The following is a 27,657-nucleotide window of genomic DNA, read 5'->3' as shown; positions in this document are numbered from 1 at the left end:
ATAATTGGTTCTTGTAAATAAAACTGCTTAACCTGCCTTCCATCCTCTAAAGGCATTAAGCAACTAAAATTTGATTGGGGTAGGAGCCAGGACTTGCTAACAAGATTAAGTGGTTACATGCTCCAAAGTTAAACAAAACCTGAGGATGGCTGTGAGTGCACAGAGAAGGTGCTAAAGGCTTGTGACCACACTAGGATGGATAAACTGGAAGATATCTTTGACCCTTTAAGTGCTTTGATGGGAATGTAGATGCTGGAGAATACATGTACATACTTAGAGCTGATAAGGCAATCTTGATGTCTTAATTGGACATTGATAATGAATTTTGGCAGGATGTTGGTGTCACTGATGCAGGTGAGGTTGGCAGGAACAGGGTGTGAGGCTGGAGTGGGAAACTGGCAAGGCCTTATCCTGGGGTTTGTGGGGGGCAGAGTGACAGTAAAGCCCAAGTAGATGAGGCTGTTGTTTCCTGTCGGCTTTTCAAGTAGATGGTGTGGAGGTGATAAATCAGATAAATAAGTCCTCCCTAGGATACTACTTTTCAGAGTGGTAAACATGCATTATGTAGGATTTAAACTACATAGAGGAAGTAGCTGGCTTTCTAGTCAGAGAAAAGTGGCAGCAAAGAAGGAATATAAAGGATCTGTGAGGGAGTCAAAAGTTGCTTATATGGGGAGAGGAGAGCTCTTGCTGCTCCCACTGGAGTGACAGTGCTTTGTTGTAGTATCCACCTTTGCGTGGGGTAGATCTGCAGGTGCAATAGGAAGGGCTGGAGAGAAATGCAGTTTATGAATGTTGTGAAAATAGCTCCAGCATTGCTGTGGTGCATGCAGTGTAAGAATAGACTAAAGCACAGCATAAGTGCAGAGGAGGTGGCAGAAGGAGCTGCTTTGTGCCATTTACAGGCTGAGCATGCAGTGGACTTCGTGATCTAGAAATAATTTTTCCTTTCACTTGCTGCTACCTCCAGGCATGCCAGTGTACATGGGCATGGCACTACACCCAGGTTAGTGGTTGGGCAGATATGTCAATAGCAGCACACAAGGATTGTGGTTTGATTTTGCCAGTGTAAGAGAAACAGTGATTGTGAGAGTCTTGAGTTGCTGGGAAGGGCAGTATGGGCCTGGGACATGCCTACTCAGGCACCTGTGTGAAACTTGGCAAAAATTAGCTGGGGCAATCTCTCTGTTATTTACCCCCACAGCATGCCTTGTGCATGGGCAGTCTCACAGCACATGTGGTCTGATTGCAGTGGAGCATCCTCCAGGTACTCCAGTCATTGGTGCAGATTTCCAGGGCTTATATCACTTTCTCTTACAAGGCTGGTCTGAAAGCAGTTCTATCAAATGCAGTAATTCCCCCAAAACATTGGTTTCTTGGACTGAATGGCTTGGAGCAGCTTTGTGCACCTCTTCCCTGCAGACAGATATGACAGAGGGGATGTGCCCCAGGCTGCCAAGGTGTGCAGGCAGATGCTGTGCAGCTGCACTGCTGGAAGAGTAGACTTACAACAATAAGCCCTGCTCAGGACTGGCTCAGCACATGGGCTCGCTGCCAGCGAGGTGACAGCATTTCTGCTGGAGATTTGGCCCCTGTTCAGCCAGGGTGGAGTGTAGGCAGAGCAGGCATGCCTCATTCTGCCTGTCCCTGTGCAGATAAGCTCAGTTGCACACAGTTATCCAGGATGTGAACTTCTGCTCCCTCCGGGACTGTTTCCATCTTGCATGTTGAGCAGAATAGAGGGATTTCTTAATGTGCATTTGAGGTGCCAGCAAAGGAGGCAGTTACAGCCTGAACGAAACAGTCGCAATCACCTTCCTCTTGTAGGATGTGAGTGGAAAATCCATATGTCTTCTACTCTAATGTTTTAAATTTGTTCAGAATAAACACCAGATGAAGGCTGGAGGGGAGGATTGATAGATGTCCTGCATGGGAATAGGTGTTCACAAGGAAATCACAAGGGAACTATTTGCTTTTTCTCCTGAACCTTTGCTAAGTAAAGTGAACATTTTTGTCAGCAACTCCGTTTCTGGTTTTGTTCAGTCTTGTGCCTTGTTCTTTGTGGGTGAGTGTGTGTTATGATTGAAACATCTTAACCATCAATTCCATTCTGGCTGACAAGAAACAATTCCAATGAGCAAGTGCTCCTTTCCTTCCCAGCCCAAGAAATGCTTGTGAGTTTAGAGAAGTGTTTTGTGCAGGTTGTGTAACATTGTGTGCTGTAGGACTTACACATCAGTGGCTGGGCTAGTTTATCAGTAGGTTCTCTGATCTGCTCTTGTACATCAGGAAAATGAGACCTCTCTATTGGTTTTGTTATTGTTACAAATCCTAAATATTTCTTCAGCCATTACAAAGGGAAACTTTTTAATTAGTTTTTTTCTTAAACTGCTTGTCATTGCTTGGATCAGTCACATTTTGTATGTGTATTCTTTGAAAGGAGTTAAATAAAAACCAGAAGACCTAGTGCTAGTTGGTCAGTGCCACTGCCAAGCTCCTCATTTAGGGAGAAGAAAGTTTGTTTATTTTCTGTACCCCAAGCACATGCATGAGTAATTTATGCCTTTAGCATTGCCTTTACAAATATTCCTGCTCTGTGGGAGCTCATAGGATATGCACTATGCTCTGGTGGATTTCAGGAACGGCCTCTTTGTGGCCTGAGGCACTGCAGAAATCTCCCTGTGCTCAAGGGCTTTGCTTTTTCCAGATAGTCTGGTTTAAGACAGACTTCGACTTGTTAATAAATGGCTAACTGCAAACTGCATTTTGAAAGAATTGTGGTTTTTACCAGCAAAGTGTAGGTCAGTGCTAATTTAATTAAACGTAAGTGTACACCAGTGTCAGATGGTCTCTAGTGCTACAATAGCTGACTTTAGACTTGAGAAAACCACACAGAGCTCTCTCATTTAATCAGTTGAGGATTTTCTTTATTTCGAACTTCCTTCAAAGGAAGCATTTTACTTCAATTGCAGGTGTGCACAATTTGGAAAAAAACCTGTTTCTACCTTGTATTTCTCTTTTATGCCTGGCAGCCTCTGAATTGACTGATTCATGTGAGTCTAATTCTTATCTGAGTGGCTTTGGTGCAAATTAGGGGTTAAATGAATTACATTCTCCTGTGACCTTCTGAATAAAAAAACATACATGTATCTGTTACTGTCAGGGGTGGGCTTGAGCTGTTTGGAGAAAGCAGGGCTGCTTTTCATAAATATTTGTCTTGATTTAGTTTCCTGGGATATAGTTTAAATGTAAACTGCTCTGTATGCTTTGCATTTGTGCTATCTTGCTCTATCACATCACACAGTCTCACGTGCTATATAAGAGTATGGCACTACATCATGCTGTGGTGATTATTTGAAAGGGCGTACACTCTGTTTTGGACTAGATAACTGTTATCAGTGCAGATAATTGCTATCAGACACAAAATAGACTCAGTAAACAAACATTTCATTTTATCATGTGACAGATGCCTGCTGTTTTGTACAATGTATTTGAACGATATTCACTATAAATCAGCCCTGCTTCAAAAGCAACAAATCCAGCTCGCCCAAATCCTTCCTGACATAATTACTATTCTGGTAGACATTAACTTTTCATTGTTATATACACATGATTGCATTTACAGTGTTTGCAGGTAATAGTGTTTGAATAAACATCTAAGACAAACCACCTGACCGCTGTAACTGGTAGTGGTGGGGGTTTCTTTGGTTTTTTGGGAGGTTTTTTTGGGGTTGTTAGTTTTTGTTGTTGTTTTTTGATTGTTTTGTTTATTTCTAGTTTTGTTTATTTCTAGTTTTGTTTAATGGGGTTTTTAAGACTTTTTGTTTCCCTCTCTTTGTTTTCCTCCCTAGTAAAGAAAAGAATACCTTCAGTTTTGGAATTCATACTTGAAAATTTAGACTTTCAGAGAGAAATGAGCCAATGAGTTAGCATATTCAGGACAACTTAGAAGTTTAATGGGAATGAGAGTCTTCATTTTGTGGATAATGAACACAAAGCTTCTGCTTGTGTTCCTGTGGATTTTCTGAACAAAAGGAAGATCATTATTTGACAAGCATAAACAATGTATTGCTTTTTTTTCTCCCAATGATGTGTGTCTGTGTCTTTCTCTGCAGGTCCTGTGCCTCAGAGGGAATGTATCTTGTCGCCTGTTAACAATTCGCACCCAGTCCATGCCTTGTTGGAAAGCTTTACAGTCTTATCTGGCTGTGCAAGCCGGGGCACGACGAGCCTGCCCCAAGAGGTGCACGTCCTCAATCTCAGAAACCCCAAGGAGGGTCTTGGCCATCATGAAAGAGAGGTAAAGGGCAAATTACTTTTTCTCCAGATCCCTGGTGATAAGTATGTCTGCAAATGGGATTATTCTATGTTAATTTACTGCATAAAGTTATTTCTGAATTGTCACCAAAGTATCACAATTTGCATGAAAACTGTCCACCTACACTTTGCATGTCATATGAATAAGCTGCTTCCATGCCTAGCCACACTCTTCATTATTTTTCACAACCACAAAATATACTTAAAAAAGGTAGGGGGTGGGTAAAGGAAATAAGAAACAGATTTCAATCTCCCACAGGCCTTTGCAGAATTGGCTGTCTTCAAAAGCAGATCGTTTACCTAAATGTGTTGTAAATTAACATGAATACCTTTGGATCCCTGCCATGACCACTATAAACAAATACTGAAGTTTAGATTCTGTAACCAGTGTAATGCAGCCTCAGTGCTTCACTGAGGGGGACTGCTGTACCAAAAGCAAGTGTTGCTTACTATGGTAGTCCAAGTACTTATTTATGTATGCTGCACTTGGAGGGACTGGCAAAAACTTCAGCTGTTCTGAAAGCAACAGTAGAATAAAATTTTTGATGTCAAGTTGTGCCATATTGTTGTTTGCTTTCAAAACACATCAAAACAGAGTGCCAAAGTGCAAAGAAAACATTGCATGCCATGACAGCTGAGCCTTTTAGTTAATATTCTTACAGTATTACACAGAAATCCTTAGTACTGTGTCCTGTGGGAGCAAGATGTGGGTACACAATTAGAGAATTTGTAAAGAGAGAACAAAGATGATGATCTAACAAGGAGAAACTTAGGAAAAGAGAGTCTAAATCTGTACTGAAAGAACTTTCAAATGGAGTCTTTCGCAGTGGTTAAAATAAAGGCAGATTCTCTTGGCCAGAATCAGTCCTTCCACTGACTTCAGTATCAGCCTTGTTGGGTTTGTGGTGACTTCAGCTCAATGTGTATTGTATGCATCCATGAAACTTCAGCTGTTGTGTTCATTTTTAGTATATATATGGTCTTAAATGTCTAGTTTATGATGAGAAAATGATTTACAGTTTTTTTTAGTAGATATCTTGTTGGCCTCCATTAATCAGAATTGTCAGATCATCTACTGTCATGAGATGAATAGAAAAATTATGCTTTTTTGTTGGGACTGTGAATGAGGAACAGATATTTTTATATTTCGAGGGGTGGTATGGGGGTTTGTTTTGGGTTTTGTGGTGGTTTTTTTGTTTGTTTGTTTGGGGTTTTTTGTGTTCTTTAAGCTTTTCTTAGTATACCAAGAGGTGGGTTATCAACTCTCTGGACATGAAGACCAAATTATAGAGCTTTTTGGTTTTCTCTGGGTTTTTTGGGTTGTTTGCTTGGGTTGAGGGGGTGGTTGGGGTTGGTCGGTTTGGTTTTTTTGAACATAGTTTCCAATAAGAACTAAATAGCTGTATGTGATTCTGCTGTAGATTTTTCAGTGCTTCTCTCATCTCTCAGGAAACTTTAAATCCATTGCTAAGTCATAAGCAAATTTGGTATGAGTACCTCCTGAGTGAGCAGCATGACTCAGGTGCCGAGTGCACCTTTGCAGGAGCCCAAATCCAGATTTCCCTCTGGGCCGGTGCCGCTGGCGCTGCCTGTGCAAGGTGGAGCTTTGTGCGGCCGTGTGCGCGCACGGCATGAGCCAGTCCGCGCGCACGAGCATGCAGGCTGTGCCCCTGTGCCTGGTCAGCCTGACACAACGCTAGGATTAAATACTTGGCTTTGAGTAAAAATACTTGCTGTCCAGCAGAGAGAGGCTGCTTGTGCCTCGTCTAATGTGTTCATGTTAAGAAAGCAGTTTACTCAAGCTGTCTTGTCTGTGTGCTTTGGGGATATAGTAAGTGTAGGGCACTGAATAGATCTCAGCATTTGAAACCCGTAGCCTGCTTCTGCCATTTCCTGAGCAATTTCCAGTCACAGTCCTTGGAGATGGCTGCTCTAAAAATGCTCAGGAAGCTGGAGCAAGGTTTGCTGGCAACAGTGTTGAGCAAAAGAGTGTAAACAACTTGGAAAGATCAGATTTTACTTATAGGATCAGACTCAGAGAACAAAGCAGAGCAAATGTTATCTTTTCCATTATTGTTGAAACCAACTCCAAGTTGCCCTTTGTCTAAAAGTAGAATGTACCCATCACCTTAAGTTACATGCACTTGATTTACCAGCTGAGGTATTTCCTGTTGCCTGCAAATGCTGATAGCAAAGGTAGAGATCTGTTTGTCATGTAGTATTTCCAGTAGACTCCAGAATAAAACCAGTTTGTTTGATAGCACATTACTTAGATTTAGCAGCATCAAAAGCATGTTTAAATCATATATTTGTTCAGAGGTTGGCTGAAGTTCTAATGATATGGAATGCAAGATCTAAAAATCTTTAAGTGAAGGCTGGCTTTGGGGGAGGAGGTTGGGTTGTTTTGTTTTTAACCTGCACTGTGCTAGAATGCTGCTACATTACACATTCCTTACTTGCTGGGAGGAGTGTAAACTTCCCCTAGCAAATTCCTTGGAGGGTTCATGCATTAAACATACTTGTGCAGTTATCATTGTTCTCACAAAGATGCAACGTATGTGTACACATTAATTTAACTCTCTTTGACACTCATGTAGAATATATAGGCAACAAGCTTTGCAAATTTATGCATAGGAAGGGTGGCTGATGAGGGGGAGGGCATGTGGCAGGGTGATGCAGGCAGGCTTTTCAGTAAGGGTTAGTAAGATTTGGGTGCTTTTCCTTCCCTATAAACTGGGAAAAAGAAGACAAAAGACATATTGGAAATGTATAGGATTGTGTATTCTGAACAGTATTTGCGAAACTGAATCAGTAGTTTACCACTTCTGTGTTACAGCAGAAGTCTGGTAAATATAATATCATATCATGAAATGTTTTTATCACATTTATAATCTTCAAGGAATTTGTTTGTATTTTAGTTCAATAATCCCATTGGGATAAAATCTTGTATGTTGAGACTGGGAATGTCTTCTTTCTTCAAGTAAGAACCCCCGAAGTTCCAATCTTTCTCAAGTATTTCTTAGAAATGTCTTTTATCACAATTCATATTTGGCCATGCTTTATCATAGGAAATAGAATACGGGTGCATGTAATAGCCTCAAGTGTTTATATTGAACTTGGCAAGAAAAATGCAAGCCTTTTTTGTTTGTTTTATTTGATCAAATATTCCTGGGGAAGTGAGTGCGTGTGTGCATTTCTGTACTGATCTGGGTCTCAGCTGAATGCCAGGAACTACTGAACTCTTACAATAACTTTCTCTTTGGCTTTGGGTATCTTCACTGCTTCAGTTTCTCAGTTTTCAGAAAGGAGATAGTTGCTTCCTCATGGAGCTGTTTGTTCTGAAGAAGTTAGTGTTTGCAGAGTCACTTGGAAACTCTGGAAATTTGCACCAGAAGAATGTGTGTAGAAGAGCATAAAAATTATTTTAAGATGGAAGTCCGTCTTTAGGTTTATTATCAAGTCCTAAATTAATAGAGGATTCTTTTCTTATGCCTGTTGGTTGAATTTCCCTGAGCTGCTTCGAGCACAGAGTTAACTTTGAAATAGTTAAAGGCAGAGAGGAGGGGCGTATAAAGTTAATCTCATGTGAATACTTAGGATTGAATACATATGAACACATGGAATCAGAGTTCCTGGCAATGGATTCACTATTGTTTCATTGACATCCTCATCCTCAAAAACTTTAAGATGTTATGCCTGATACAGATATTTAACATGTGTTACATGAAATGAAGACAGGAAAACTAAGGACTTGTCTTTACTTTTATAATTTTGAGTAACGCCACTGAGGCTGTAATAATTTGACAGACCTTCTTCCCCACTGTTTAATCCGTGCTACTCAGCAGAAAGGTAATAATAACAACTTTAAAATTTCCTTTGAGAGTAAGCATGATATTAAAATGATTGCTAGCTCCTGGAATAGGCTAATTATAATAGGCTGATCCTGAATTCAGGAGAATTTTTCTGTGTCACAGTGGTTTTGGTTTTTACGATTTTGAAGGTCTGGGTGATGAAGGTGGTGAAAACCTAGTTCATTTTGCATATTATGCTACATGTTTACTGTATTTCCTAGTGTGTTTGTTTTAACTGTTTTCAGAAGTTTAATACTACAACAGCCTCGCCCAAGGCTATGTCAGAGAAAAATGTTTTGTTTCATGCTCAGGCATCCAGAGATCCAGGAACAGCCTTGAGATTCAGCTCAGATAAAGGGGCCACTTTCTGGGCATATTTAAAACATGCTGACCTGCAGCACCAGAGTCATGGTCAGAGAGGACCTGGAGGTCATGTGCTGACAGCAGGCAGGAAGGGAATTCAAGGTTTGTTACTCGACAGCTGGAGTTAGTGAGGATTTTGTTACCTATTCATTTGTTTGAATAGGTATACAGTGCTGCATGTGGGTATATTTAGTACTTCTGCTAGGTCAAAGGCCTTTGCTTTGAAGAAAAATAGTTGCTGCTTTAGAAAAAGAAGCTTTGAGAGATAAAACAAAGCACTGTGCCTCTGCCAAGGTACAGACAAAATCCAAACTTTGCAACGATGTTTTTCTTTTCTTGCCTCTTCACTTTCTGACTGCCTTAGCTTGGCAGCAGTAGTGGATCTTTAGCTATAGCAGAAGACCCGCATGTTTTAATGCAAGTGTGTTCACAGGTTTTGAACCTTCAGCCTTTTCAGCTGGCCAGCTCTCCTGTTATGCTGAGCCCATCAAGGTCAGTTCAATCACTTCACCCATTCCTTCTTCTTCCTTGATAATGTGTGGTTCATGAAGTTGTGCAGAGGCACAATCAGTCATGCTGGATATACAGAATAACAATGGAAAATTAGTTTGGCCACCTGCAAGCCTCTCTGTCAAATCTGAGGTTGACTACGTTTTTTTTTTAATCATTTTGCATGGTGTTTTGTGAGGGAAGGGTGCCACATAAGATCAAGAATGGAAAGTCAGATGAATTTACTGCTTCCAGCAGTGCTCTGTGCCAGTGAGGTCTCAGAGTCAAGTTGTGAGTGACTCTGTGGCAAATGTACTCCAGGAACACCCTGTATTTGGAAAGCAGGAGTTCCTCATCACATGCCTCTTTGATCCTGGGTAATTTCCAAAGCTTGCCCACAGCTTGTGGTAGCTCCACTGGCTCACCAGGGTGGTTTCACAGGCTGCTGTTTACTCCCTTTATGCACAGCCATGCTCAAGAGCCCAGCTGGCATACTGGACATAATCAGAAAAAAAGTACATGATAGACCTTACAAAGCCTTAAAGATAGCGGCAGCATGCACCACAGAAATTGTAATCATTCAGTGTCTGTCTCAGATAACTCCATGTCTGCTGAAAGCTGAAACTCCCGTGCAGCTGATACATTAAAATGACATTGATGTCTTAATTGCCTTCATGATGAACATGGCATTGCCATATTTTTAAGAAGTGGAGTTTGCTTGTTGTTTGAAAACCTTTGCAATGCTCTTCCCCCTCTTTTTTGTTAGCACTTTGAGGCATCTGTGCTTCCATAAAATCCGACCTTTTTTAATGTGTTTTTTTCATCTTGTTTGTCTGGACTGCGGTCTTTGCATGTTGTTTTAAACCAGCTTAGGATTTGCTGGTCACTGGATTTGGCAGTCCTTTCACGTTCTGCCCACCAGAACTGCCAGAGGAAGTCCTGTGCTGGCCAGAGGAGCCTGTTTGTACAGAGCCTCATGTGATGCAGGAGCGTGGCTTGACGCGTGCCTGCCCTTAAAGAGGCAGCAGTGACATCTCATGACTTGGAAAGTGCTGTGCAAACCCTCAGTATTTTCTGTTTTTAGAAATGGGACTGTTTGCTGTGTGCAGAAAGTGAGCCCTGTTCTCAGTTGAGAGAGCTGTGTGGAGCAGTGTCTGAAGCCATGCCAAGGCCTACCACAGAACGCTAACGGGTTCAGAACAAAAAACGTCAGTAGGAGTTTTCTGACTGCTCACAGTTTTGGGTTTTGCTGACTGCTGCTTAAAATGTCATGTTAGAAGCTGTAAACTGGACCGTTGTTTTCCTCTGATGCAAGATGCTGCAGGTACTGATATGCTCTTCTTGCAGGGTTACAGAGAGCAGGAGGGCTGCTGCTGCTGTTTACTGGATGGACTCTTCCTGTCTCACTGTGGCTTGTATGTGTCCACACTGTGCATGTGGGCTCACACGTTTCTTTCAGCCAGATGTGTGTTGGTTTTTGATTAAAGACTGTGATTTGTGTTCATGGTCTCCAGTTTCCTCCAAGCTTCTGATATGTCTTTTTTATAAATTACTGCTTTGTCTGTAATGACTTTCTCCAAGAAAAGATAATTAAGGAAGTGATGACATTTCCAGGAGTCCATCTATATCCCAAACTCCATGGTCAGGTTCCAGTCTAGCTTTGGGTTCATGCATGTATGTTTGAGATATGGAGCAACATTTGTCATGAGTGGTCACATTTTTGTTGTTCTCTAGAGTGTCTGTTTGAACCAAAAGCTGTAATTAATGAAGTCGTTCTTCTTCAGCCTCCAAGTGCAGGGGAAAATTGTGTGGAGCTTGCCATACCTGACAGCTCCTGTATTAGCTGAAAAAGTAAAACCATGCTGTGGCAAGGTAGAAGAACAACAAATGTTTTAATTGGTTAGGTGTTTTTTTGTTGATCTTGCTTTTGATAACACTCAAGTTTGTGTTTGTCTAGAAGAGTCTCTTATTTTCCCTGTGAAACATAAGCAGAGTACTTATACAGTAGGAAAACTTGTTATTTAAAGGAGAAGATGCAAAAATAGCACCACCATGAGGTACGAATATCTGAAACCTAAATTGCTTGAAAAAGTTTGAAGGAAATATAGATAATTCATAGCTGATATTGTCTCTTTAACAAGTGCTGTTGCAATTTATAATAAAGAAATGTTTTTATTATGATTTGACATCATGTCATATGTAATAAACATGGTGGTTGCAGTAGTTAGTTTGTCTAGATGAGAGGCAGTATTTGGTGATGACTCAAATGCCAGTGAGGGACAAGTATTAAGAACTGTCACCATTCTGGAGATAACCAACATTCTTTTACCCTGAAGACTGTTTGAGGTCTGGCTCACTCTTCCATAATTTCTCAAGGAAGCACAGTGTTCATGTCTTCTGCATGGACACGGTGTGCTTGTGCATGTGAATAGGCACGTGGGATTCTGAGGCCTCTGGGAAAGGTGACTTTGCATGACGTTGGTTTTGCAGAGAATTACAGTGATCCTTGCTTTGTAGGTGTATTGTCAGCGTAGGCCATTGGAACATGCATTCTTTCCTCCATTAATTGGGTTTCAAGTGATACCTGCAATGAAGTAAATTGAACATTGAAAATGCATCTGGATGCTACATGGAAGAATACTGTATGCAAGGAGCAGCAGTTAGTTCTTTCTTACCTCAAAAACAAGCCAGTGTGTTTTTCAGTAAATCTCTTTTCAAGCAAGTATCAGAGAGACAGTGCAGATATGATGTGCATAAAATGGGCATCATTGTGCAAGAAAATACTTGATAGCATCACAAATTTCTTCTGGAGGTTTTTGTCAGATTTTATGGTATTGATTCTGCAATTATATAGAGATATGAATAGTCTTACTTATAATGGCTAGGCCTGATTAAATAGAAAATCTGGTTCCTTAGGGGTTTTGGTGGTTTTTTTTTTCCTGTATAGTTAATATCATGAAATCATTATTTTAAATATTCCTCAAATACTGCTTTGTTTGTACAGAGATTAGAAGTTCTCCTTATTTGTAAGTTTGACAATAAGAAAAAAATTGTGAAGATTGAAGACCCACCCCAGGGGAGTAGAGAGACAATGCATTGTTAACAATTACTTTTAATCTTCTGAAAGCAGTTTCCTTTGTATTTAACTTCTAATACTGTTTGTGAGCACATGTAGTACAGACACACATTTGCACCAAATCTTACTTGGGCTGGTAAGTTACTGACAATAAAGTAAACAAAACTGTTTCCTAAATCTGGAGCTGCTTCTAGGTTGTCTGTTTTTTATGAGTCATGCACACGTGCTGTTCCTTACCCTGGCTTGGAAAGCAAGAATTTCGTTTTGCATGTCCAGTAAAGATGTGAACACTGCATGTTGCACTTTCTCTGTGACAGTACCTCTTTAAAAGACACCTGGAGTATGACATTTCTTTTTTCCAGTCATCTGGATCTATGTGTGGTCTAGCTGCAAACCCTGAGAACCAAACTCTTTTGTGTGTGGAAGCTTTCAAATGGCATAACCCTTTGCCCTGCAGTCTTTCTGTCATCTTTTTCATGTTTGTTTGCAGTATTTACTTGCTTTCAGAAGCCCTATTATCTCAGCCTTCTCCCCTTCCCCACCTGCAGCTTGTGAAACAGTGGGAAGTATGTTAAACCATTAAGGATACACCCTGAGATTTGGAAATTCTGTATTCATTGACCAGGTTTGCCATTATGTTTTTTGGACGCTGTGTGCTATGTTACATCTGCGTGGTGTTTTACAGTTGAGATGAACTAGAAACCTGCTGTGTCAGCTCTAGCCTCACACCTGGTGGAGATGAGACAGTGCAAGTATTGGCTCTGAACAGACCTAGCATTCAGTATTAGTGTCACACTGAGCCTGGACAAACAAGACCTGTTGAGAGGCAAGGTGAATCAACTTTAGTGATACGTTAGTGCAGCTCTGCCATTTATGCTGGGGGGCTAGAATCTAGCTAACTTGCTGAAAATATGGGCAGTGGAAACTTGTGTTTACCTGAAATAGCCTGTGTAGATTAGTTTAGAAGGCCCCAAATGCATTTAAGGAAAATGGTCCTGGCAGTTGTCATGTCTTTTATCTCTCGGTTTAAGAAGCTTTTCCTTTGGGACAGGAGCTGCTTTTTACTATGTACTTATATATCCTCTGATGTAGTTAACCACTTCCATACCCATTTTTTATTTTCAGGGCACTGGATACCCTGTTACACAACTCCCTGGTAATAGTTTAGGGATGGGAGAAAGGAAGGCAGATTAAAATTTGCAGCTCAGGCCATGCACTGAAGAAAAACTTAGATCTGCAATATATGTACAAATAAATGTGGAATAGAAAATTATCTGGAAATTTGTTACATTTCTTCATTAGTCTTCTATCTTAATTATGAAAATAAAGCTTAGTGTGGTGATACCATTTTTTGAATAGGCCACTAGCAACAGTAGGGGAGATGTTGTACTTGTGGTGTACAGGGACAGATCCTCTGCCCTTAAAACATATCTAAAGTAAACAAAGAATTTTCCCATAAAATGTATAAAAGGAAGACTGTCCCTCAGGATTCATTATATGCCATGTGAATGTTATTGACATCTACTGATCTGTGCAAAGTTGAGCAAAGCGCTGTGTTTTGGGAAGCCTGGCTGGTCTGCAGAAGGGCAGATGGCACAAATGGTTTCACTTAATCTTTGGGAGCCTGAGCATCTCATTCAGGTCACAGACAGAATGGGCAAAGGGGTCCCAGCTTTGCACTGATGGGGGCTGATCACTGTGGGCAGCCCTTGCTCTGCAGGTGACCAAAGTGGGGATTATTGTGTGAAAGTTACATTTGGTTGGCAAAGCTGAGCAGAATTGCATGTGCAGAGGCTGCTTCCTTTGCTGCAGACAGAAGTTTTTGAAAAATCTTGTTTTCCAGGAAGAAAGAGAATTCTGTTTCTCAAAGCATGTAATGCAGAACACATTCAGTGAAAATTGATTTGAAATATGTATGCACAGGGGAGGCTGGATTTGCATAATTTGGGTAAAGAAAGCTAACATAGGCAGTGTGTGTATGGTATCTACATAAAATTTATCAGTAAACTCTTCGGGTTATACTTTCAAGATGATTGTTACAGAACTGTCTCAGTATGAATTATGGTAATGCAGTTATTGCCCTTTGTGTTCTGTCCTATTAAAAACCCTCAAGTTTTTTTACTCTTATTATTCTTGCACTGTGAAAGTCATACCCCTTTCTATTGCAAATAGGACTTCAATAACTCTCCTGCATATTTGCCAAGTTATTTGTGTCAGGAATAGCTTTTATTACCTAGGTATTTGCATATATTATTAGAATTTGGCTGCTCCAGCCTAGAATAACAACTTAGGAACATCAGAAATTAATTTGCTATGTTTTTGTCTGAAAATAAATTATGTGACTAAGCTGTGGGCAGAAATAGCCCAACATTTTCATGAAGCTAGAAGCGCTATTTTGTAATGTCTCCTTGTGTCAGAATTTTTTGATGCTGTGTGAGCTGTGGTGCTTTCTGAATAGGCACAGCATTTCTAGTAAAATCTTACCAGCGTGGTTGCCTGTTCTTCCACTTTTGAGCAGAATAGCACTGCTGCAGGAAACCACCAGTTTGCCAGACACAGGCAACTCTGCTGCCAGGAGCAGAGCAGTATGTTGAATGTCATACAGCATACTCATCTGGCACATGATGCTTTTGATAATGTTATAGTACTAAATTTTACTTGTAATTTGCGTTTTTTGGTCTGTTGTGTGGAGCAACTGAATTACAAAGCCAGATGAGGAGATCTAAATGTGCTGCAAATCCATCTTATTACACAGACCCTCAGCTTGGTCATTTCATATTGGGGCAAGAAATGTACCAGAGCTTACATTGGAGGCAGAACTACAGATAATTTTTGCCTATGCTGCAAGCCCTTAGGCTTTTGTTTTAAAGGGCTCTCTCTCATCCCACTGTTGGATACAAGTATGAAGTCAGTGTTTGGGCAGGTCTGTTTCCTAGCTGGTTCTGAATCCTTAGGTCTTCATTACAAACAATGTGCTGCTCTACATGGAATAGGTGCCAAACTCAAGGGTGATGCTTCATCCCTACAGGGAACTTTGTTTAGTTGTCTTGAACATGTTTTGGGGCTGTCCTTTAATGGATGAGGTGAGTTGGTCTTTTCAGCCCAGGGAAGAGGAGACTGAGGGGAGACCTTACCACATTCTACAACTTACCTCATGTGGGGAGGAGGAGGCGCAGGCAATGATCTCTTTTCTATGGTGGCCAGTGACAGGACCCAAGATAATGGCCTAGAATTGTGTCAGAGGAGGCTTAGGCTGGATGTCAGGAAAAGGTTCTTCACCCAGAGAGTGGCTGGGCACTAGAACCCCCAGGGCAGTGGTCACAGCCCTAAGTCTGACAGAGTGCAAGGAGTGTTTGGACAATGCTCTCAGGCACAGGGTGCGACTCTTGGGGATGTTGTTGTGCAGGGCCAGGAGCTGGACTTGATAATCATTGAGGGTCCCTTCCAACTCAGCTTGTTCTGTGATTCTCTGATTTTCCTCTGAATTATTAATAATGGGAACATGATGCATAGTTCAAAATAGTTTGTTAGTGGATGTTGGCATGTTCATGTGCTGTAGGACTTGATTTTTAAGCTCTTTGTGTCTAGCACAGCACACCCTGACCTTTAGCCCCTATTGTAGGACAAATAGGGGTGACAGGAAAAGGAGTTTTCAAACACCTTTCGGTCAAAGATTTTTGAGAGTACTTAATGAAGAGAGTGTAGTGGGCCACAGGTCATAGTTGGGCAGTCCTTATCAAATTTTCTGTTTTCTTATCTTCTTTTTTATGGAGCCTAATTTTCCAGTCTGGGTGGTAGACTGTAACAGTCAAGAGATTGTGCAATAGTATTCTGTCTTTTATGCAGTAATGTATGGGATCTCATCAGTCTCTGGTTTAATGCCAGTAGCTTCAGTGGAATTATGCCAGGGGTGAATCTTTCCCATGATTTTTAAAACTGAGCTATAACTGCTGTTTAGTCAATCTGATTCTCCAGTACTGTGTGGGCGAGAAGGTCCAGGCAATGCCAATCTATTTGCAATTCTAGTTAGGGTAAAATAAGCAAAGAGTTGATATTAAGATTAGAGTGTTACATGAACCTTGGAAATAAACTTCAGTCCCCTATGCACCTGGGTAGATGCTACCTGGGACTCAGATCCATTCCCTAAGTATTGAGTTGTGCCTCATCCTGGAAGTAAGAACAGGTCTTTCCTTCCCTTGTACTTCATGCATTGCAGCTCCCTCCCTGCTCTCTCCCAAAGGGGCAGGTCCCTGCCCCAGCAGCATCCATGAGTGCTGGTCTGGCAGAGAGACGGTGGCATGGTGTGTCCCTGGCAAGGGCTTTGAAGGTGGCACAGTGTTGAGTTCTGTGGGAGAAAAAGTAACTCTCTGTGGGTGCGAGTGCTTGCTTTTAGTGCCATTGCAGTTTCCCTGGAGTTAGTGGCTGCTTTGATGCTGTTTTGAAGATCTTCTGTTTGATTGCTGGGGTGAGTTTTCAAAAATCGGTGCTTACCCTGTCTGAACGTAGTCTGCGTTGGAGAACTTTCCCGGAAGGGAAGCGGTGGGATCTTGTGTGACCTTAGGAATGTCCTTATACAATCATTTGATTTAGGAATGCAAATATGTAACCCTGCGAGCAAAGTTACATTCAGGCAGTAACACCATGTGAACATATTTTGAGTTTCTTGGAAAAACCAGCAAACTCTCTCTCAGAAACTGTTGGCTCTCAAAAGCTGGGTATTGTGATCTACTATAGCTGGCTTGGTATCAAATCTGTAACACAATATTCAGTGAGCATAGCAAAAATATGAGGGGTAGGAAAAAACAGTATTTCATTTTGAATCACAATCCTGTCTAAAGAATATGCTTCTATTTTAGTTTTATTTTAAGAAGAAAAGGATCCTTCCCAAAGTACTTGATAAACACTTCTGAAAAGTGGTGCAGTACCAGATCCCACCAGTTGAGCTGGATTAATAAATTCATCAATCCTCAATTGGATTCTATTATGGCCAATGTACCAACGTTTTATTTTTTAAGTGAATTTCAGTAGAAATTCCAAATCTCCTATACTGATAGACAGAAGTGAACTGTAAAAATAAGTTTCTTCATGTAAATGTCTTTGACTTCTAATACCAGAATAAATTATCTATAAATATTGTATTGACAAAAAGAATGAGAACACTTGGGGCAGAGATAGGTGTAAATTTTCATATTTCAGCTCTATATTTTGCCTGATTTGAATGAGTTAATTTAATCTTTGCAGTAGAGTAATGAGTTAAGATGTCATAAATTGGTCTTTACTGCATCACTTTTAAGTCAGAAAATGTACTTATGTGATCTGAGACTTAAATTTTTTTTTCTTCTTTTTTAGAAAACAGCTGTCCAAGCCTAGACAGTGTAATTCAATACAACACTGCATAGTTTGTCCTGGCTTATTAGCACAGATTTGTAATGGCTGTTTTGGAAAATGTGCTATGAATTTATCTAAAGGCCTTCATGCCGGAATAGTTAATTCAACCTTACAAATCCTTGGCACTTACCTTTCATCTTTTTAGAACAAAAACACAGAGCCTGTGATTTGATGCCTTGAAGTCAGCAAAACAAAATGGTACTTTAACATCAGCATTTACTTTGATCAGTTTTCAGCATTTGTGTCCTTGCCTTTCACGTAGTACAAATTGCTTTACCAGAGTAGCGGGGCAGGAGCCCGTAGACTGTTTTTGTGGTTGGTTTCTGTGGTGATACTCAGCCTTCCATGAAACCCATCTCTGGGGACAGAAGCCTCTGCAGCCGCCTTAACCTTGCTGCTGCTGGAGACTTCAAGGAGCTGTGCAGAGTGTGCAGGCAGCAGGCACCAGCACAGCCCGGGCACAGGCAGCTGCTCAGCAGTGCCAGCGGAGCTTCGGTGGGTATTGTGCCTATGAAGGGAAAAATGCATCCTAACAAACAGGACAGAACCACTGGGCTTCACATCCCACTTGTGCTTAATGCTTTAAAGAGGAACGTGTAGGTTTTGTTTTAAGATTTTCAGAATAGCTTTGGTCTATAATTTTCAGCTATGACCAAATTGTTGTATTCCTCACAAGTTAGTCATGTATCATTCAGAGGAGTGTGTGCCAAAGGGGGCCAGACGTGAGTCTGAAGAGGAGCTTCCTCTGACAAACAGCTGCTGAGGTTGAGCTGAGAGGACCATTGCTGACACACATGCCCAGAAGGTCTGGCCTGGCTATTGATTGCACAATGAAAATGTTGGCTGTGCAACAGCTTTGTGATCAAATGAGCCCTTCACTGGGAGTGAGGAATGTGTTGGACCACGTTGACTTATTTTCCTGTTGTGGTGCTGTCTGCTTGGGTAATATGCTGTCTTTTAATATGTTTTTAAAATAATATGGGCAAAGTAATAGCAGCTGCTTTTTAAGTGGACTAGGTGACCTAAAAATGCTCTTGTCAGTTTAATGATTCTGGTTTAATTTTCTTTTGATATTGTTTGACCAAACTGGTCACAGAGCTGCCTGAGATGCAGAAGACTTTGTGTGAAATAGTATATTGTTGAGAAGTACAAATGTGTGTGCATCATAAGCTTCTTTGAAAATCTAGGAATGGGTGGAGAATGTCCTTTTTTGGATCCCTGATTTTTTTTTTTATTTATTTTTTAAGCTATTATGGGAGTTTCAAAAAAAAGGTTACGAACTTTACCACAGAGTTCAGTGAGTTCGGAGTCTCACACTGTGTCTTCAAAACACTCTTTACAGCACTGAACACATGTAGGATTTGTTTCTGATGAAGTTTCTGGGCAAGGCTTCCATAAATCTTTAGAAATATGGATTTTGCCAGTGAAAATGCAAAAAAGAAAGGGAAAATTTATAATTATCTCTTGTGCTATTTATTTGAAACCTTTTTTTTGGTGGTTCAAAACAATTCAGTACCTTTCTATCAATTTGTGTTGTGTTCTGAAGGTGCTGTGAACTGTAGGCATGAGAAAAGATGTGTCTTGAATAGCTCTTGAGCTGAGACAGAAAGTTGTTCAGGGGAGTGGGGTTGCTTGGAGCTCAGCTAATACATGGCATAACTAGAGCCACAGTGGGGGCACTGCAGCAGAAAATGGTATTTTATTGAGATTACTGTAGAGAGAGTAGGGATGAAGATCTTCCTCCATGGTACTGTGGATGGAGGCAGCCATGCCAGAAATTAGCAAAGGGACAAGTCAGTGGAAGCACAGCTGTGGAGCTTAGCAAGGCAGAGCTAGAGAGGGCTGCTGTTGGGCTGGAGGTGCTGGTGCAGCTGAAGTGTTGAACTTGTGTCGATGTTATAATTTCTAACAGCTTAGAGTCCTGTTAAGCCTTTCAATCTCTGAAGCAGGAGCAGGAAGAGACATTTAAATGCCTCTGATGCACAGTCAAAGTCCAGGCTTTTACTTGGACTCTGCAGTTCAAACCACTCTCCCTCACATAAACACCTCCCTGGTGAGCTGTTCTGACCATGCCTACCGTATTTGGGCTGAAATTTCCATGTGATGCCCACTGACTGTAGTTATGCAATGTAAAAAACCCAATGTTTGACAGCAGGGTTTTGGCATAGAGATCTTGAGTGCTGGTATCTCCTCAGCAGTTTGCTTGAAAAATTTTCCAAGACCAGAAGTCTCTCATAAGAGATACCACTGCTGTGTATCATCAAGTACTGACAGTGATGATGGAGCAACTGTAAATATAAGGGAGGAAATTGTTACTCTGTGAGGAGTGTGTTAATTTGGTACAACTTCACAGTGGGAACAGTCACATTCAGACTTGGCTACCCAGCAGGTAGGTTCCTCAGCAGTGCCAGCTCTGAAGAAGAAACTGGTTATGAAAAAGATGATGACCAAGATGGTCCTCAGCAGTTTCTGTGGAGCTCTGGAGGTTTTTTCCCAGTTTGTAGACCCAAGTTGGTTTTTTGCTCAAAACTCAGATTTTTCCTGAGTACTTTGTTATGTAAACAAGTGTAGTGACAGGGAATATATGCTAAGGAGTATAGCGATGGAGGCTCCTGCAGAAACACGGTCACATTAGCTATATTCTTTCTCAAGTTTAGGACTAGGCACATGAATTTTGCATTATGTGTTTTGTTGCTTAATCATGAGCATCACTGAGAGTGCAGTAATACAAAATTACCTTTATTTAGAAAGTTTGCACAGAAGCATTTCATTTGGTTATGAAAAAAGTTGACTTGGTGTTGAAGTCCTGTAGCTGTTCCCAAGGATCTGCACTTGTCAGGGAGAAATGTAGGAAAGTTCCATTGTGGTATAGCTTATCCTACATTTTCAGCCAAAGGCATCACTACTTCTGCATACAGCTCAAAATTTGTTTATTATTTTCATGCATGTATGAAAATAATAATGTATGTGTGCATTATGTATATCTTTAATTTTACAAGCTGAGGGAATAGCAACTACAAAGTCTGATAGTAGATCCAGTTGCAAAGAGTCTCTGATTTTCTCACTAAGGCAGTATGATTGCTCTGTGTGCTCTCATGTGACTAAAACAACAGGAAGAAATCTTCATGAGGTCTAAAACATCTGTCTTGTCTGATAGATGTTGGTTTTGAGCAAATTTGTCTGAGATTGGTTGAAACAGAGGTACTTCTCCATTTCCTTATTACCCAAAGGATTTGGCTTGGCTGTTTCTGAGATGAAGTTTTCAGTGTGTTATATGTATTGTATCATTCCTGCTTTTAATAAATAATGGTGGTTTTAAATAGCTTCACATTCTGACAAAAACACAGCCAGGATGCAAGCCTAACCTGAGTGCTCCTGTTGGCCAGTGCAAGAGGATTGTTACTGGTTTTTATTCTTGGTTATTTAAGCACACAAACTATATTATAAGTAATTTCATAAATATCTAGGATCAAAGGAAATCAATTATTATTGGGCATGGAAGTATGTTGGATGCACTTTGTGCCATTTGAAGCTGAAAAAAATAAGCATGAAATTTGAATTCATATTTCTGATATCAGAACTTCAAAAGATAAAACTGCACTACTGTGCTAAACTGAGATTACAGTGTTTTTATTGGTTTTTAAGAAACCATAAGCCCAGAACAAGGTAATGACATGTAATAGTTTTAACAGCTTATTATTAATTAGCAGTGATTACAGCTGAAAAGCCACAAGAATTAATGAAAGCTGTTTAATTGTGAATTTAATAGGGGTTCGAAACACCTTTTCCTTTTTACTTTCACCTCTCCATTTCTAGACAGAACAACAAAGCAAGAGTCTTGTAAAATGAATAATTTCTCCTTATTTTCAGGTAACAGAACTACTTTGTCTCTATAGCTGATAGAGCAAAGCAGTTTCTGTAGCTAAGAAAGTGAGTGTTTGGCATTTCAGATCTCTGTCCTCCCATTAGAATTGAGAGTACTACCACCTTGCAGTTTACTAAAATGAGGTGTTTTATTCTTAGAGGCAGAAAATGGAGAGAAATGTGGTTCTTGGTAGTCTATTGTACTTGGTGTTTTCTTTATGAAATGTATAAAATACCACCATGTCTTCTGCTGGAGAGGTGGTGCCAGAGGTGGCTGCAGAGAGCAGAAGATGGCACTGCCTGGCCTTCCTGCAGGCAGGGCGGGCACTGCCCAGCTGCTGGCCAGGAGAGGAGCTTGTTCTTTAAAGCAGCTTGGGTTTGGTACAAATACGGATTTACTCAGTTTTCCAACGAGTTTTAATCAAGCCTAAGAAAGAGGAGGACAGGGATGTCCTTGGTGCTCCCAGAGGTGTATGTGTGGGGTTTGATGTCTATCACTGTGGGGACTGGAGACACCTTCAGTGGCATTTCAGAATCTGGTACATAGTGCTTGTAAGCAACTGCTACCAGTTAGTGTGAGAGCACAGCCAGCTGTTTGCTAGCCTTTTTGCAAGTTCTTAAGTAGTGATAAAAGGTCTTTCTGCTGTCCTCTGAGTATCTCCAACCCGAGACCAGGGCCTGACTTTGACTTTAAAATGATGGTGAACTTTTCAAGGTGAAATAAATAAAATAAAAAAGGGTAAAAAAATTTAAAAATGCAAAAGCCCAACCAACCAAACAAAAACCCCCAAACAAAGCACAAAACCCAAACCAACCAAACCAAAACCACCCTACTGTCTATTTTGGAAAATATTTTCAACAGTAATAGGTATCTAGTTTTCAATTTGGTCTCTAGCTTTCATCTAGGTAGTTTACTGGGTGAATCTCCATTTACTTTACTAGTAAACTAATGGTTGTTTGCCACTATATAGGAATCATGCAATGAACTACATGTAATGGCTCTTCTCTATCTCAAATATCCTTTTAAATTCTCTAGCAGGATACAGAATTAATTCTGAATTATCTTTGTCCTTATTTCTGTTTGCCACCACTCAAACTGGTGGTTGTGTTCATGCTTGCTTCCTCTATACTTCTTTTAGAATGAGCTGTGATTGTCAGGGAACCTGCCTGCCACCAGTATGGTGGGACATCAGCTTCCCTGCTCAGTCTGTGGTAGGATGAAGTATCCTACCAGGTGGGATGAAGTATCAAGCTAAATCCTGACTGCTTAAACAGCTTATTAGGTGCCACAAAAACCACTGTAATATCAATTGCAAGTCTGTATATGCTTAAAAAAATGACAGGCTCTTTTGTCGTGTTTTTGGTTATGGTTTTGTCCAGTACTGACCTCTTTCTAGGAGGGCAGTACCGGGATATGAGGAGCTGAGCAGGAGGGACTTCAGCAACTACAAACTGGTTGTTTCAAAGCCACTTCTAACAGGTTGCCTTACTTCCATGATGTCCACTTTCCTCATATCATTTACCCTGTGTATCTCTTTAGCTTCTGAACACAGGCATTTTCTTTCCCTAGTGAATGTTAAAATTTCTTTTGGAATTCCTTCCATGAAGTAATGTAATGCTTGTGTTTCTGGATTTGTTCCTCCTGGTTTTTGTTTGTTTAGTTTTATTTATTTTGCAGGCTAGATTTATGCCTTTAACAGAATCAGCAGATGAGGTTTTATACTCTAAGCCACTTTTGTAGACTACCATCTAGAAACCAGAAATCAGAGTTTGCTTTGCAATTCTTTTTATCTCCTAGTTCTCCAACTCTCAGCTTTGTGGTTTGACCTTTTGCATAAGATATTTTTCATCAGCATTTGCCAAGGTTTTCTTTTTAGCAGTGCTTTGCAAGCATAGAGCACAATGTTAACTATTTCATATTTTATTTTCTCTGTGCTCTGTTGACTGACTTTTGTGGAATAGATTCATCTATAATCTTGAGTCAAGAGATCTGAATGTTAAAAGTCATAATATATATAAAAATTACCTTTGATTCATTGTTTCAAATTCCAGGAAGTATTCACATATTTCTGTGTTTTTCTGTAGGTCACATTACATTTGAATCCAATTTCATCAGTGCATATTCATCAGAAGCCTCTGGTGTTTCTTCTCAACTCTCCTTTGCCTTTGGTCTGGAAGCTAAAAACAGAAAGACTGGCACCTGGAATCCAAAGAGTTTTCTTTGTAAGTGTACACAGTCTTCTGACCTGCTCTCTGTCATAGGTGCTTGTCACATAAAACATGGAGTTAATGGCATTCATTTGGAAATTTTTCAAACTTAGATTAAAAAAAAAGTTAAGAGAGGGTCAAGTTTCATTGTAGGGCTCTGGGGAACAGTTAGGTGGTAGGGCAAAGCAGTTGGGAAAAGTAGCCAATTACTTGTTATGTGAATTTAAGGAAAGGAAAGCAAAACTGCTTTTCAGAATCTGCACATCACATGATTATTAATAACAGCCATTAGAGTTCAAAAAGCTGTGGGGTTAGACCAGATTGCCAGTCCTGATTGAAAGTTTAACAGTACCATAAAGCAAAATGCCTCAGAGTGATTGGATATATTAAGAGTGGATGCTAATTGTGTGGTCTGTGACCAAAACAAAACTTTGTATCTATTGAGCTCAGTATGTCCAGTTATGGTTTATATCTCTGAAACTTTGGTCTATTGAAATGACCCAGCTAAGCCCAGAATGAAGTCATTTTTATTTCTCAGAAAGATTGGAGCACTGCTTATAATGCAAGATCCAAATATTACCTAGTATTTGTAAATCATGTCCTTACAGTTTGCCAGGACATTCAAGCTTGCTATTTGTAGTGAAACAGACAAGTTGTTTGGATTAAATTTTTAATGCATGACATCATGTCTAATCATGAGTTGTCTTTATGAAAGTTGCAGCTTTCACTATATTCAACTCTAATTGCAGAACTAAACTTGATTATTTTTAGTGGTGTCCTTATAGGGCCTAATTTTGCTCCTCCAGCACAGCTGACATTGGTAGGCAAGATTGTTTCTGCAGCACCCAGTGGAAACTTAGTTGTGTCACTGTGCATCAGCAGGACAGGAGGATGCACAGTGGTGCAGCATTGGAGCTCTGAGAAGGGACACTGCTCCTCAGTTGACTTGGTGTGGTGGAGTCACGGTGAAGTGCACCAAGAGTTCTGTCACTTGCTGGACACTGCAAACTTTCTGGAATTGCTTTTCTTTTTCCTGTCACCAAGCTATAAGAGTAGGAGTAACACTGAAATTTTGAACTTTGAAGGACTCAGTCCTGTTTCCAGTACAGTGTATTACTGATTGGTGCAAAGAATGTGGCTTTGTTTTTATTTGAAGGTATTCACAATCTTAGGTTTTTCACTGGTGTTTTGGAGACTCATGACTGTCACCTTCCTGTTATGTGTCCTTAATGCAAACAGTACAGTTCTGATCTCATAAAATGACTGAGGAACAACATGTGCAACAACAGTGTGACACGTCCTCATTCCTCTTGTGGACAAAAGAAGCAGGATCTTCTGTCAGATAATAAAACCTTGGACTTACTTTCAGTTTAGTTTTGATCTTCTCCTACAACACACCATCACTCCAATTTCCTATCAGCTAGATTTTGTTCAGCAAGTTTTTGTTCTTCCTCTGCACCCAGGATTTTCCCTCTGCCCTTATCTTGCTCTGGGAGTGATGGCCTGCTGAGACCCATCCATTTCTGCTCCACTGATTGTGCTGGAGTTCAGATGGTGATTGTGCTGAGCTTGCTTGATTTGTCTCAGTGGGGTTTCAGCAGCCTGCAGTAAGGCATAGGAACAATAGGAATGTGCCTAAGGCTCTGACTGCCAAAACTGTATCCTTAGATAAGCGTTTGCTGCAGAAAACTGTTTCAGATGCTTCTGCTTACAAACTTGGGCTTGAAGAGGCAAGCAGCAGCAGTCATGGATCTTGCCAAGCAAGAAGTTGCCTGACTTCAAGAACTGCCATGGTAAACTTGGCCACTGATTCTGCAGGGAAGAGTGGCTTGTTTCTTAGGTGGGGCAGGACTACCTGGTAGGCACTACAGATTTGCTGCAGTGTTGGTGGGATTCAAATCAAATACCTCCTCTCACAACTCTCTCTCTTAATCTGTGCTGGTCATGGTAAGGGCTGAATGTTGCGGTGCTTTGTGCCATCCTGCCAGCCTGTGGTGCTGGGATAATGTTGCTGTCCATGGGACCTTGCCTTTTTGTTGCAAGGGACTGAAGTGGCTCTCAATATCAACCCATCCCTAATCCATCTGAATAGCTAGCTCTCCATAACAATTTGGACCTCCTTAAGTGCCATAAGAATTTGTATAATTTTCCTTCCACCATGTTAAGGTTTCTATTTTTCTTTCCTACAAAGAGCTCAAAGAACAAGATTGCATAATGCCAGGGTACTGATCCACCATTACCTCTCCCAGTTTAGTCTCTGTCATCCCTCTCACTCAAGTTCACTTTGTTCTTTCCCTGTGGTGATATTTTTGCTGTAAACATAAGCTAACTTCAGTCTCTTACCATGTATTCATCAGCCTTCCCACTTTTCATGGCCCAGTTTCTCAGGAGCTAGGGCATCCTGGGATGAGAAGCCATGAGGTTATGGGCTGAACAACTTTAAATGTGGTCACCATCTGTTGCTTTTCCACAGTTCCACTCTGCTCACAAGGACAAATACAATGTTTCCTCAAAAGATTTCTGAAAAAACAGTACAGAATCTTGTGGCACAGAAAACATGGTAAATGTGGAGGAAGGCCTAGCACCACGTGTAGGCAAGTACGGTATGCCAGATGGAGATCAAGGGGCTTTAGTTCTGCATAGAGCTGTTTTTGTGGTGAGCTGTGCTAATTTGCAACCCCTGTGACAGTCTCTGTCCTAGGAAAGGTGGTCCTTTTCCAGAATCAGGGTTTCTTGTTTTAGGTAGACTGTGGGGCAGAGGGACATACTGCTTCTGCTCTAGTTGCTGAGAGGTTCCATGCCTCTGTTCCATGCCTTCAGTGAGTTCTAGACAACTGACCCTAGGACTGTAAATAGCAGCTCCAAGGGCTGCAGAGTGCAGAGCATACTTCCTCAGCCCTTGTTTAAAAATACTGAGCTCTGTGACTCTGACTTGTTCAATCTCCTTAAATGTATAGCCAGAACAGAAGATTGAGTATGTTGAATCATGAAAGACTTTGAATTTGAAAAATATTTTCTAGTGCCCATGAGTTCATGGCACACATACCACAGAAATGTCATAACTATTGTGTCTGTCTCTATGGAAGCCTCAGGCAAGATATTAGTTGACTTTCCAGCTTTTCCTTCAGGCTTTCCAAACAATACATTCATTCACAACTTTATTAATATACTGTATGTAAAGTATGAATTGCAATGACTTTCATTGATTGAATCCTGGTTAGAATGATAAGTAATGTAAAGAAATTTAAATTACAACTTCTGGGACTTGCTGCTGATAAAGACCACACCACAAGAACCAGGTCAAAGTTTGTAGTGTAAGGATCATGTAGCCATTAGTAAAGTCCTAGCTCTTTATTTCTTTTTAATATTAGCCTTTTTTTCTTTCCATGTAAAGTATCATAATAAAGTTCTCAAACTGTTACAGGGACATGGCTTTGAGTAAGTAAATAACTAAGTAAAAATTTTAAGTTGACTGTATTATAATTTTGAAAGTTATTTCTAACAAAGGAATCTCCAGGATATGAGTAGATGATGAATTGGAGCAGAAGTGTTGTTAGCATTGTGCAGGTGGAGAAACCAAGGCATGCTGAGCTTGAAAGGTGATTGTACTGGACAAAAGAGTTTAGGGCTGTGTGTTCTCAGTGTCCTCATTAGCAAAATGGTATTTTTCCTTCATTCTGTGAATTTATTGTTTGAGTTTCCATTAAAGCTAAGCTGCCCCAGGGAAGGATGAAAAGATTTAAGATTTGGGTATCACCACATACCCAAAAAACTGAGAAAATACAATACTGCTAAGTTGGGCCAGAGTTTAACTTCTTATCACACATAGTTTTAGCATGGATTTTGCCTTTGGCCTACTCCTACATAAGTTAAGAAGCTTAAATTGAATGTAAGGCTTTGTGTGCATTGTTATAGTATGGGGGAAGCACAAATTACCTTCTTGGTAAATATTTTTTCAGTATGGACATGTGGATTTGGGGTATATATGTAGTTTTGCATTTATTTTTATCATGTAATGCACAGTTCCACTCAGTGACTTGTCATGTGCTTTATCTTCATGGAAACTTTTGCTCATGGTTTCATTTTCACAAAATGTCTCCT

At 40.5% G+C, this 27,657-nt stretch overlaps 1 protein-coding gene across 4 annotated transcripts in view; it reads left to right on the top strand.

The window, feature by feature from the left end:
• Nucleotides 1-27,657, top strand: part of TGFBR3 (transforming growth factor beta receptor 3) — a 226,716-nt gene that overhangs the window by 153,718 nt on the left and 45,341 nt on the right. For all 4 annotated transcript variants that reach the window (XM_077785441.1, XM_077785442.1, XM_021526353.3 and 1 more), the window contains 2 exons: nt 4,116-4,300; nt 23,434-23,571. In XM_077785441.1, the coding sequence (XP_077641567.1) occupies nt 4,116-4,300; nt 23,434-23,571 (323 nt within the window). The remainder of the gene's footprint in view (nt 1-4,115; nt 4,301-23,433; nt 23,572-27,657) is intronic.

Source organism: Lonchura striata, chromosome 9 (genome assembly GCF_046129695.1).
Source record: "Lonchura striata isolate bLonStr1 chromosome 9, bLonStr1.mat, whole genome shotgun sequence".
NCBI lineage: Eukaryota > Metazoa > Chordata > Aves > Passeriformes > Estrildidae > Lonchura > Lonchura striata.
The sequence above is the reverse complement of the archived record's forward strand: the minus strand, read 5'-3'. Positions and strand labels throughout refer to the sequence as shown.